This window comes from Haemorhous mexicanus, chromosome 1 (genome assembly GCF_027477595.1).
Source record: "Haemorhous mexicanus isolate bHaeMex1 chromosome 1, bHaeMex1.pri, whole genome shotgun sequence".
In the NCBI taxonomy this organism is placed as follows: Eukaryota; Metazoa; Chordata; class Aves; order Passeriformes; family Fringillidae; genus Haemorhous; species Haemorhous mexicanus.
The window spans coordinates 66,611,295-66,624,699 of NC_082341.1; the positions used below are offsets into that span (position 1 = coordinate 66,611,295).

The window sequence follows — 13,405 nt, forward strand, 5'->3', positions numbered from 1 at the left end:
CAACCCATTTTGTTGTAGGGAAGATCACATATCCCCATGTATTTCTGATGCATAGACCTTTCTCAGAATTACTCTACCACTAAAATGTTCAGGCTTTGTAGGTAGGTCAAAATACTTTTCAAAATGCACAACCTCTTTTTGACATGTTTTTGAAGTGTCTTTGACCCATGCCGATCCGTAGCAAACATGCTTATTCTAAGGTGAGATAAAATTCTCTAATGCTGAAGTCTTCTGGAAAGGTGAAAAGAAAAACCTTAAAATGGCAGAGATCAAGCAGGACATATGTGCCCATCATTTTGCGTGTGTCATGGTAACATTAGTCCTCAAGATCACAAGGATTAGTTGTCTCCAGCAAGCACATCACAAATAGTCCTGGAAAAGGTGAGAAAAATGCAGAGTTCTGCTGCAATCCTGAGTAATTTCCAAGTGAAGTGCCAGGCAGGATCAGAATGAATGGTGCACTGTCTTTGATGGGACATTGTATGGGTTTGGTGAGCATACTTTTGTAATATTATAGGGTTGCAAGGTACAGCAGTTGTTTTGCCTGTAAACTGATAATTCCATGTCCCTCAATCTGCTGTTTTCTGGGTGGAGGAATTTTTCCCAGTGAATGAGTGCTCTAAATTAGTTTTTCTCAGACACTGGACCAGTGTGATTAGCATTCACTTTGCACAGGAAAGAGCTTGGATAGCTTCTACATTCATTTTGCTTTTCTCTTCGCTCCAGACACTATTCCTTCCACTCAGCAGTCATTCCCATGGATACAATTAGTTTCTGATTAACTCAGGAGAACTTCCCCAAACCATGGCTTGCAGGCAGCGTTTCCCATGAAATCCTCCCACATTACTTGCAGCCAAAACATTAAAATGTATCAAGAAGGACAGGTAAAATTGATCTTGCCTACAGTGTATTACTTTCTCAGTCTTGTTGCCAGATGGTAACAGGCAACTAACAAGTAGTTTGTGTTTCTTGTAAAAAAACAACTTGGTTAATGACATGAAAAACTCAAGCATCTGAAGAAGTTCCAGGGATATCAGATGAAAATGACAATCATTCTGCTAACTCTGAGCTATGGGGTCGATATGGGTCTTAATCTGGGCAGCATGTGAAAATGCTGCCAGTGCTGAGAGCAATTTTTGCTACAACAAATTATTAATACTTAATGTCTGTGCATTTTATCACTGCAACTATAGGAGGGTAATTAAACTGTTGCTGTAATGTAGAAATTTATTATGGCCTTTCTTTATGGATGTTAAATCAGACAGCAAGGAGGACAATATTAAACCACATGGTGCTTTTGGACCACCCACTGTTAACAGCAGTTGCCTTCCCTTCCCGAAACCTTCCTGAAACCTTCCCGAAACCTTCCCTTCCCGAAACCTTCCTGAAACCTTCCCGAAACCTTCCCGAAACCTTCCCTTCCCGAAACCTTCCCGAAACCTTCCCTTCCCGAAACCTTCCCAAAACCTTCCCTTCCTGAAACCTTCCCTCCCCTCCCCTCCCCTCCCCTCCCCTCCCCTCCCCTCCCCTCCCCTCCCCTCCCCTCCCCTCCCCTCCCCTCCCCTCCCCTCCCCTCCCCTCCCCTCCCCTCCCCTCCCCTCCCCTCCCCTCCCTTCCCCTCTTTTTTTTACAGAATGAGGTGGCAATGCTTCTCAAGCCAATATCAGAGAAGATTCAGGAAATCCAGAACTTCAGAGAAAGGAACAGAGGAAGTAAAATGTTCAACCACCTGTCGGCTGTCAGTGAGAGCATCCCTGCCCTTGGGTGGATAGCAGTGGTGAGTGACACATGGTATGGTTGGGAGGTCTGTTAAGAAGCTTCTAGATGGTGCAGCCCAGGATAGTTCCAAATCTTGCAGAGCTCTGCAGTCTCATCTATATAGTTCTTCAGTCTACTATACCCAAGAAGGTAATAAACCTGGTATGTCAGGGGAGGTATCTGACTAATGTTTTACTTCCTTTCTCCTTCTGTTGTTTCCTGCTACCATGGGGTGATGGTCCTAGTCTCCTAAACCAGGCCCTTATGTCAAGGAGATGAATGATGCTGCTACCTTTTATACTAACAGGGTATTAAAGGACTACAAGAACAGGTATGTTGCCAAGCTCCAGAATCGACTAGCCAGAGAACCGAGCATTAACTGTAGCAGTAGGGTTCACAGTGCTATCACGGGAAGTGTTTTGTAAACTAAAAAGCGTTTGATGAATCCTTCTTGCAGTAGTATAGTTTCCCCTCCTCACCTCTGACCTGCAGCATGCTGCAGTGAGAATGGTGTTAGCAGTGCTGGTTTTCATCCTCTGCACATTTTAAGATTATTTTTAATTTTTCTGGCATTCCAGCATCATGAGCTTACATGCAAATGCCTGTTTACATAATGGCGTGTGGCTAGCTGGCTGTTGTGCATCCTCCTCTGATTTGTGCTCTCATACTCTTGCTGTTCTTGCTCTTGGCTTGAAAATGTGTATTTAGGTGGTAGATAGATACAGATTCAAATTCCATAGCTCCTAATTTGATTTTTCTCTGTGCCACTTCGCTATTCTTAAAGAGCACAAGGAATTCACAAAAAAAGTTCCATAAGTTATATCTATGAACTGATGGAGAAAGATGAAAAAATTCAGATCCTTCTTATGCCCTCTTTGAAAAGTCATGTATTAAATCCTGCTGACTTGATGCTTTTGAAGGCCAGATTTTGACTCTTGATTTTTATATTCCAGTGAAGAATAAAAATTCAATTTGCTATTGAATTTTTCCTCTTTAGTGAGGAGAAGGTTTTAAATATTAAAACCTTTCACATGTACTTATGTTTCTTGAATATGTATAAATATAAATTATATGCTATATATAGTATGCTATTTTATATATATTGTATCTTATATCTTATTCCTAAAGCCTGAGTTTACCTACTGAAGGTAGTAACTGATGCTGGGGTAACTGATGATTTTTACAACATAGCATCAGTATTTACACTGGAGAAAAAAAATGTCTCATGTAATGGTATAAATGGAGTACATTATTTAGATATTTAATTCTTCCTTTAATGAGGAATTCTTTTCCTGTTTTTCACTGAATCAGACCACAATGTCTTCCAAAGTATGGAAGGCTCTCCCTTGACTTCAGCAGGCTTTGGATTAAACCTGTTGACCTAGGTCCTCCGCATTATTAAGGATAAAATTCCAAAGGAAATAAATAGAAGGTACACACACAAATCCTTGTAAGCAATCACTATTCACTAATAATTTGTTATAACTATGGTTATAACTATAACTTGTTCATCTTACAAGCAGCTTCTCTCTACATAAATAGAAGGTACACACACAAATCCTTGTAAGCAATCACTATTCACTAATAATTTGTTATAACTATGGTTATAACTATAACTTGTTCATCTTACAAGCAGCTTCTCTCTACATATTTCCTGGTTTCATTTATGAGTCCTATTGAAGGACTAACAATAAAGATTCTAAAGCCAACTTGTGACTTGTTCTTTAAAAATACTTCATGTATAAATATTTTAGTCTGATGACTGTAACATGACCCACTATTGCCCTGGCCACATTTGAACATGGCAGCCAGAATATCTTACAGAATCCATGGATATTTAATTTTCTAAAGTTCAGCACCTTGAAACTGTGTCTGGGTACCTGCTGCACAGCTCAATGTGCCTTTAGTGCTTTTTCAGTTGACTTTGAGCCTGAGAAGAATGGTGACACAAATTTCTAGCAGGAAGCACTCTCTGCTAGAGGCATCCTTTGCTCTTGTTTGTCTTCTAGAAGGATCTAGAAGCTTTCCAATGTAGTAGCTTCAATTTTTGCAGCACTGGGCTGGTTGGCTGCCTGCTAACTGATTTGTCCATGGCTTTAAGGCAGTCACTGGGTTTTATCTGCTTTAAGCAAGAGCAGCACTGCTCTCTGTTTTTGAATACATTCACACATAAATATTGCCTCTTTTTTTATAGTGACACACGCCATGTTGATTGGGTGAAGTCATATCTGAACATCTGGTCTGAGCTTCAAGCTTATATCAAAGAGCATCACACCACAGGTCTCACCTGGAGTAAAACTGTAAGTACTCTTTCTTTCTTAAAGAAGAACCATAAAAAGCCAGTAACCTGTTTGTCCTTTAATGTGAGTCATTAGCTCAGGTTAAATAAATATCTGTGCCAGGAGCAGAAGTCATGGTCTGTGGATTTCCCAACCAAGTCAATGAATGTTTGAAATACAGGTGGAGATGTTCAGGCCACTGTGGTAAAGGTTTGGAGGAAGAGAAAATAATTACTTGGGATTATTATAGCCATAACCCTCAGCTGCAGATGGTAAAGAGAGGCAGACACAGTTCTCCATGCCTGTAGAATGTAGGAACAAGACAAAATGCAAAAAATTGAAGGACATGTCAGACCAAAGGAAAACTGAGGGAGCATGTCATCGAAAGAAGAAGGGTGGTGGAAAGAATCTGAACAAAGAGAGAGATTTAATAACAGGAAAGACAAAGACAAGGGATACATAATTTTGTAGATGGATGGCTTTATAAAGCTATTATTTTAGACATACAGAAATATCTTCTGGAAACAGAGAGAGTAAATTTAATTGCGTACCTAATTATTTGTGCTCCTTATATAACATGCTTCAATGTGTTACATCTGAGATGATAGCAATGAATATTTTTCTCTGAGAGGTATAAACATGAAAAATTAATTTTATGTTGGGTATAAATGTAAGAGTTTATGCCCACCATCTACATTGATATAGTGTTCTATTTTACTTTAATAATGTGCTCGTATTTATCATCAGATTATGAGAAGGGCTGAAATACATTAAAAATGTAATCAGCCTGCTCTTTACTGATACCATCTCCTAAACCTAGCATATACTTGCACATGCAGTCTTTCACACCAAATTTATAATTTTTTAGGTGTACACAAATATTATTTTTAATTGAATGACTATTCAGAGGACTTATACAGGTCACTGTTTAGTTCTCAAACAATTTTAAGAACTTGGGAACATAGAGAAGTGAAGTAGAACTGTCAGGTTAATGGCCTTCCAATCAACACCATTCTATGATTCTATGAAGTGTAGCTTAACATGGAATAAGAGCTGCAACACCTTTCCTGTGAAGACAGGCTAAGGGAGTTGGGATTTTTTTCAGCCTGGAGAAGAGAGGCTTCATAGAAACCTTTTTGTGACCTTGCAATATATAAAATGGGCTTGTGAGAAAGACTGAAAAAGACATTACCAAGGCTTGTAATGACAGGACAGGGGGCAATAGTTTTAAATTGAAAGACTGAATATAAAGAAGAAATTCTTTATTTTGAGGGTGACCAGACATTGGAACAGGTTGCCAGGAGAAGCTGTAGATGCCCCATCCCTGGAAGTGTGGAAGTGTTCAAGGCCAGGTTGGGTGGGACTCTGATCAACGTGGTCTATGAAAGGTGTCCCTGCCCATGGCAAGGGTTTGGAACAGGATGATCTTCAAGATCTCTTCCAGTCCAGACCTTCCCCTGATTCTGTAGTACCTGGAAAAGTTGCTTTCTCTCTCCCTCAATGGAGGTTATAACCATGTAAGAGAATGTAGGTTACTTGTACTCAGCACAGGCTGCAGCTTTCTCTTCATACCCTTCATGAGACATTGTACAAGGCCTTTCAGTTCTCAAGTATTTGACTGCAGGTTCAAACACAGGAGAGAACCATGATCTGCATGTGCATCTTAGTCTGAAGCAATGCAAAAATGTTGGAACAGGATAAATTAGAAGACTGTAATTATTAGCTACGTTGTAGGTTTCTGTAGTAAAAAAATTAAATATTAAACATGATCCCTTTATTTAGTACAAAATTTCACACTTCGTACATCCTGTTCTGTTACGATCAGTGAACGTGAGAAGACCTAATGATTTCTAAATTATTATTACATAAGGAAAAGGAATTGTAGTACCCCATTAGCTGAGTTAGCCTGAGAATCTGGAACATAATTTGTTCTGTTAATACAGAAAAAGAATAATCTTCACCTTGAATAGAACTTCACAAATATGGATATAGTGTTAAAAGGTAAAGGTTTGTAACAGCCATTTGATCAAACAGGAGGAGCTCTCAGTGCTGCTGAGTACTGGTAGTCTTACTCAGAAGGGTAGCTGTTGCAGATTATGTTTGACTGATCCTAAAACCAATACCTCAGCCATTGTGTCTTTATATTTCTCTGTCTTCAGCTGTCCAAGAAATTGCTGAAATCTAGGTGTGACTTGTTTATTTCTATTAAGCATAGTTTCCTGCCAACAGTGCTCATTCCATCATGAGTGATGAGCCCTTCACTGCATGTGAAGTACTGATTTCACTTTGGATATCACTCATATCTGGAAGTTGTCTTGGAAGTATGCTTCATTTAAATTATCCTTTATGTGATATAGTCTGAAAGATTAAATTGCAGACTCATTTTTATGGATGTATATATATTTTTAAGTTTTACTAAATGTGCATGTAAGAAAATTAGAATCCAGTAAGTTAGCAGGTTGTTTAAATCGCTTAAATGTTATTTAAATATTTCTATGAAGCTTGGTAACAAATCCATTCCAGAAAGTAATGAGTTGCTCAAGTGATAATTTAATTTTTGTTATACATTTTAAAGTGAGAATGGAAGTCACAGATTCACATTGTGTGAAGTTAAGCATAAAGGTCTGCAGAATCAGGGTCTAGACAAAAAATGTGATATATATAAAGGCTGTAGATATATTCCAGACACAGTTGTTAATCATTGCACACAGCAGCTTCCACTTACATGCATAAAAGGACAAAAGGAAAAAGCAGTAGTTTGGCAAAGCCTTAACAAAGTGGAAGGTTTATGAGAGGTAGACATTGGTGTAAAAAAGGTATTTTATTATAGAGGGGGAGAGAGAGAAATGTCTTGGGGCATGTAAGTACAGATTTCAAAGTATATTATACCAGTAATTTACACTTCATATCTGCAGAAGTCAACAAAGCAATGCATGAAGTTTCTATAAAAAGCTCTTAAGTAGCACGTTTGGATATTTCTAAAGAGAGTGAAGAGTCAGGAAGAATATTAACTACTTCTTCTCTCCCAGCTGTATTGTCAATGCTTGAACTCTAACAAAACCCCAGGAGCATAAGCCTAGATCAGAGGATTTCCTATGCTTGGGTTTCCAATAAAGGGAACAGGATTTTTGAGTTGGCCCACTAAGCTATGGGTGCTGTATACTGTGGTGTGCACATTTGTGTGCATGCAATATCCCAAAGCTGTGCCATTTCCAGCCCCCCATACCCTTCCATCAAGCTGCACAGGGCAGCTGCAGCCAGCCTTGGAACAGATCACTAGTACACACAGGAAAATGTTCCTGGCTGTGGCAGCAGGCATAGAGGCATACACTTCAGAGGAAAGAGAAAGTAATGTCTTAATAAATTAGAAGACAGACACAAAAACAGGTGCAAAGGGTTGAAATAATGTTCAAGCAGTCACTTCTGACAATAACACTTATCTCTCTCTGCTTTATAAAAGGTTTGTGATAAAAACAGATGTTTATGGATTTTTGGATCTAACACAGTTCTGTCTTACTTTGGTTCTGCCAAGTTGTGTGATAGTATTTTACTTATTAAGGGCACTCTATTGAAATTTGTGTGTGAGGAGAAAGCCAAGAAAATAGTGAAGAATATAGTGTATTTAAGAATACACATAGAAGGAAATAGTGTAGTTAAGGACCTTTAGACTTTTGTGCATCTGAACCTGTTTTGCTCCTCATGTGGAGTGGTGGTACAGAACTGGACTGGACTGTGTAAATTGGCATTTCAAGGCATGATGGATATGGTTAGGATATTTGATGGTACTGTGCTCACAGAACAAAAGTAGGTATCTAATGTATGTTTGTGAGCAGGATTATCCTAGAGAGTAAAAAGTTCCATGTATTTTGAACATAATCTGAAATAGTCATTTTCATTCATTGATTGTGCCTATGGTAGAGAAAATGTGCTTGTCAGTGCAAGTCAGATGGATCTACAGTATTTCCTTAAAAGTGTAATTTTGTAGTTCATTATCTTGGATGTAAAGTGTCCTTCTGCCTCCTACACCCTGTGCTGAGTGGCCATTCACTATACTCACTACATCTCAATTTAGCTATCTTGACAACGGGGACAATAAGCAATTACCGGCCTAATGGAGATTTGTTTTAATTTGCTACCAGATATGACATTCTTAGATGTCAGTGAGTCTTTGGAAAAAGCTGTTGTTACAGTGAAATATTTTAAGTGCCCAGGGTAGCATTTTACCTATGCAGTAATTGTCATTTTTGCTTGCTACAGCTTTCTGTCTTTAACAAGTAATCCGCAACTGTATTAGTGACCTGTCCTTTTTCAGTTCTTTCTGATAAAGAGCAAATGCCTTTTTTCTTTTTTTTTTTCTTTTTTTTCTTAAGAAGGGATTCTGTTGAAGCATGCCTCTTTCTACCCTCCACTTCTTTTTGGTGATGTGAATAAATGAACAGCTGTAATATAAGCTCACAAGAATGCCTAATGAAAAGTTTGTTTGCTACAAGGCCTGCATGAGTAATCTGGGGGAAGTGAATCTTCTGCTCCTATTTCTGTAGGTTAACCTTGCAGCAAGAAAACAACCAGTAATAATTAGAGACTGCTGTAGTTTTCCATGTATCAAATAAGTGTTAAGACACAAATCTTGCTCCAAGATAATTGTCTTGAATGTTTCAGTTGCAGGTGGATCTGTACTTAATATTTTGTTCTTTGTATACAATAGCAATTTAAGATGGATTTTACCAGCAGAATACAGAATTTCACTCAAGTGAAATCCTCTCCCCCTTTACAAATCAAAACAACTTAGGATGAAGTCTGTACATCTTTAAAAGCAGTTGAGATTTATTTAAATCCTGTTTCCATTGAAGCCAGTATCTTCAAGTCTTTTTTTTTTTCCTGAAATAGCATTTTAAAAAACATTTATTACTCTTTAGATAGTGCTCTAAAAACATTCTTTAAAAGCTGAAAATCTCCACAAGCTCCACACCGAGAAGTACCATCATAATTCCTACATTAGCCCTATTGAGTGCAATTATCCTAGTCTCAGTGCAGACTTGGGCATTTTATTCTAGTCTAAAATAATTACCTCCAGACATTTTCTTATAAATTGGCCCTGCCTTTCTCCTGTTCTATCAAAACATTTTCCTGTAATACATCATCTCTGTACATATTGATGTGAACAAGCTGCAAAAGACCAACTTCTGCAGGCAAAAGCCTCCTATTATCTGTCCGGTATCTCTTCTGTGCTGTGTTTAGTTTGACCTACTTATCAAGCAGCCATCGTCTGAGCCACTTCGCTAAAGCTAAAGGTCAAAACTGTAGTGCCAAATTCCAGCCACAGCCAGGACTGCAATCCCAGAGGCCTTATTCAGATAGAAGGAAGGACAGCATAGATATACCAATTTAGACACCTGTATCTCGGAGAAGACATAGGCATTTCCACAGTGCTCAGTTTTTCTCAGTGATAGCCTTTTCTCTCCTTTTCTGTATATCTTCCATTCCTTTCTCTACCTTTCCCCTTCCCTATTCCCTATTCACTTTTTTTTTTTTTTTTTGGTTGAAAAAATTGCATCCTTTCGTTACAAGTGTTTCTTTCTCAGAGAATAGGCAGTGTTCTGGTTTTTGGTACAGGATAAATTTAAAAACAGGCTATCCTGGCACCTCTGCAATAGTTGCCTCTTTGGTAGAAACTGCCTCAATCACATCCCTGTCCCTTTGAAAGAAAACATTTTTACTCTCTTATTCCAACAGTGGGTGAAAATATTTGTCTTTACGGTATATCAATTGTATTCTCTTAACTTGGACCAAGCACCATTCAGACATGTTAAGGGAAAACCTGGGTGAGGCCTGCAGCCTAGTTCCAGTGGAAAAGGGAAAGGAAATACAAAATTGAAAGTATGCAAGAGAGAAAAGGAAAAGTATATCTATTAAAACTTCACTATCTTGCTAAAGGGATTGGTCTTTTTTTTTAAACAAACTTTTCTAAAAGTAAAAGATGGTTGAATCTGCCTGTTGGAGCACATTACTTGTTGGCAATTACATTATCATACAGTTCTCAAATGATTTAGAAGACCATGGCTGTATAAAATATTTCTGGTTGGGTAACTCTGAAGATGTAAGCATCATTTTAAATCCTGAACAGGTGATGAATGGCAAAAGTATATTACAGGGGGCTGCAAAGCTTGAAAACTCTGCAGATAAATAATTCTGCTGAGACTCAGTAACAAGAAAAGAATGGAGCCGGGGTTTTGTTGCTTTGTGTTTTAACTGGCAAAGATTACAGGCCCTGTAAGTCAGCTGTTTCACCCAGTAAATTGCAGCTCTCTGGGCAGCATAACTCCTTCCAGACAGGTGGCTTAAATAGAGTAGGTAATAGAACTGTTGTGCTAAGCTACTTTTACACAAAAAACACCTTAACAAGAGCTCTGTGCCTCTGAGTCATGGTCCACCTGTTCCCAGAGGTTGATATGTGATATTTTGAGCTTCACAATTCTTGTCTTTGGCTGTGCATATGTATGAAAAGAACAATAAAGAATGCTGTAATCATTTTAGGTGTGAAACTAGGATTACTATAAAGGGGGAGAGAACAGGGATATTCTTCCTTTTTTTTTTTTTTTTTTTTTTTTTTGGGAAGAACGTGTTCCCCATTAGGATTTCTGTTTGTCTACTGCCTTGAAAAGAAAGCTTTTCAGTAAATTAAGGGAGAGATTTCATGACCTCTCTCTAAGCCACCTGTTGCTTCAGCTGCAAATAGATACTTACCACTTAATAGGAATGATCAACAAAATAGGTACTGTATATCATACACATGCATATATCATTTATTTACATGCATTATATAGATGCTTTTAAACTTCTGACTCAAAGTAAAATCAACCCTTGCAGCTACTAGAAATGCATCGTTCAGATGCTCCACAGCAGGTTCCCAGCACAAGAACTTTGTTGCCCTCAGTGTCCGTGCTGCCCTGTGTCAGCCAAAAGCTGGATAAACACAGAGGAACACTGCGGGTGTTTGTACAGGGTCTGGCACGTAAGCCCCTCGTATCCCCAGATAGGAGCCTCTGACTGGGTCTCCTTGCTGCTGCACTTCTACAAATATAGTAACAGTGACATGGAAGGCTAATCCAGGGAGCTGTTCAGCAAGAATAGCTCAGGAAATAGTAACGTCTGTGATAAGACATAAAAAGAAATTCTTAGTGTCTCTCGGTAGCTGGGCTCAGACCTGAAGACATGTCAAGCTGCATGTGGCCACTGAAAATTAGTGACAGTGTGGCATCCAGAGCACTTGTGTTATGTCTGAACAGCATTTTATTTCTCTAACGAGATTGGCTTTGCCCTGTGCTCTGGGGGAAGGAAACCTTTAGGAGAAATGTGCCTAACGAGGCCCAGCTTCTCAAAAGCAAAGGGCTTCACTCAGCTCTACTGTAATTTCATGGGAATTAAATGAGAATTTCAACCAGGCAGCTATCTCAACATAAACAATCATTTCTTTCTTCCAGCGAGGCAGTTAGGTGAGAAAAAGAAGTGTGCCTCACCCTTCTGCCAGTTGTACACAATAAAGGTAGAAATATAACATACTTTGAGGCTGTACCACAATCCTGCAAACCGTGCACAGTGACATTTATCAGACCCAGTGCTGTGAGCAGCATCAGACACTGTTGCTAAAGGGAACTTCTCTGCCACAGTCAATGGGAGGCCCTTGGGCCTCTCTGCAGATGACTTGGGGCTGTCCAGCAAGGAGCAAACCCTGACCCATTCGTTTCACCCCATTTAGAGCATGGGTGGAAGGTGAAGACAGCTCTGAGGGGAAATTTCTGGAATGTTTTATCCCCACAGAACTCTTAGTACATGGTCACAGGGCCTGCATCTCCTGTTCTTGATAGGACCTTACCAGGTTAAAAGTTAACAGCTTACTTTTGTGTTACATTTTCACAAAGTAAGGACGACTCTTATCTGTCATCCCCTGCTAATTCTCACTAGGGGCATATTTGTAAATGATGGAAAAATGACCACACATACATGTTAATGGAGCAGTCAGCTATCAGTATAACTTGACATTGTGTCTGCAGACACCACAGCACTGAGAACAGCAGCTGTTGCGAGGCAAACAGCTGAAATAAAAGAGGAAGAAAGGCAGTTTGCAAACAACCGCCTTCACTGGTCCAAATGGCTCCTAATACTTTTTGTGTAAAGACACACTGTTGTTAACATCTGCATGAAGTTAATCTGAAGAGTTGTTTGCAAATAGCAAAGCTGCTAAGCACCTGCTGCTTTAGGATAGATGAACTTTTGTGGGCATGTAACATGCTATTTTATATCCAGCAGCTCTCACAAACACCACCCTATACAGAACAGAAATGAATGGACTTTGTGAAGGGAACTTCTGTTGAAATTTGATAGGACTATACACACGTATCACCAGATACCAGAACAGTTCAAGAGCCTGGTTCAGAAATATTCTGGAGCCTGAGGGTGTAAGTTGTCTTAGAAGAGGAACTAAGGAAAGCAAAGTAATTGCTGGTGACTGAGGTTGGTAACTTGGAGGTTCATTTATTAATAGATGTCAAAATGAATTTTAAAAAAAATCCTGGAACTACTTCACTTGGCTGATTTTTCAGTTGCCCTTTACATCAGTGTGTCTGAGTGCAGCACAGGTCCCATCTTCTTGGCATGCAGGGAATGCAAGAAGTGAAATGTGTATTCTGCATTTCCAGTTCACTTTTGTGCTTTCTGTCCCCTTTAGAGAGTTTCCCTGAGCCACTGTCTCACAAAGAATTTCACCTCATTTGAATTTTTGTTTGATTTCAGTTAGGTACATTAAAATGGCAAAGAAAAGAAGACTGTAGCCAGAGTTAGACTGTACCCTTCTTCCCAGCAGGTCTGTGCACCTTCTCATTAGTGAGACTTGTCTGTCTTTTCCATGCCATTTTATTTCAATGGGAGATGGTCCTACTGGAGGAGTCTACAGAGCAGTAGATGCAGATGGGAGCAGTTAAACCATGTACTTTAAAGACCTTTATTTCTGTGATTTGTCTTTCAATTTTGCCTGGCCTAATTTATGATTTAAATTGTTTGCAGTTTCCAGAATGGCCCTAGATGTTGAAAATAGCATGCTACAATATCAGTTAGCTTGTGTAGCTGTAACTCAGGTCTTAAACTAGACGAGATTTGCCATGCAGGAGAAAAGCTAACAACCAGGATTCAGTCTGTCTTGTATTTCTGTGACTGCACAAAATTAAGAAGAAAAGTGGGAAGGGTGACAGAACCTCAGGTGTCTTTACCTTGTGATAGCTTCTATGTTCTTAATTAGATCTAACTCAAAATCTTTTGTGCTCAGTGGAGATAACTGACTTTGGTGGAGGGACCAGGCTTATAAAGAAAAGAAG

General features: G+C 39.1%; 1 protein-coding gene across 2 annotated transcripts in view; it reads left to right on the forward strand.

Moving 5' to 3' along the window:
* CAP2 (cyclase associated actin cytoskeleton regulatory protein 2) overlaps positions 1–13,405 on the forward strand; it is a 68,835-nt gene that overhangs the window by 43,998 nt on the left and 11,432 nt on the right. For both annotated transcript variants that reach the window (XM_059852161.1, XM_059852150.1), the window contains 3 exons: positions 1,634–1,777; positions 2,004–2,089; positions 3,953–4,058. In XM_059852161.1, the coding sequence (XP_059708144.1) occupies positions 1,634–1,777; positions 2,004–2,089; positions 3,953–4,058 (336 nt within the window). The remainder of the gene's footprint in view (positions 1–1,633; positions 1,778–2,003; positions 2,090–3,952; positions 4,059–13,405) is intronic.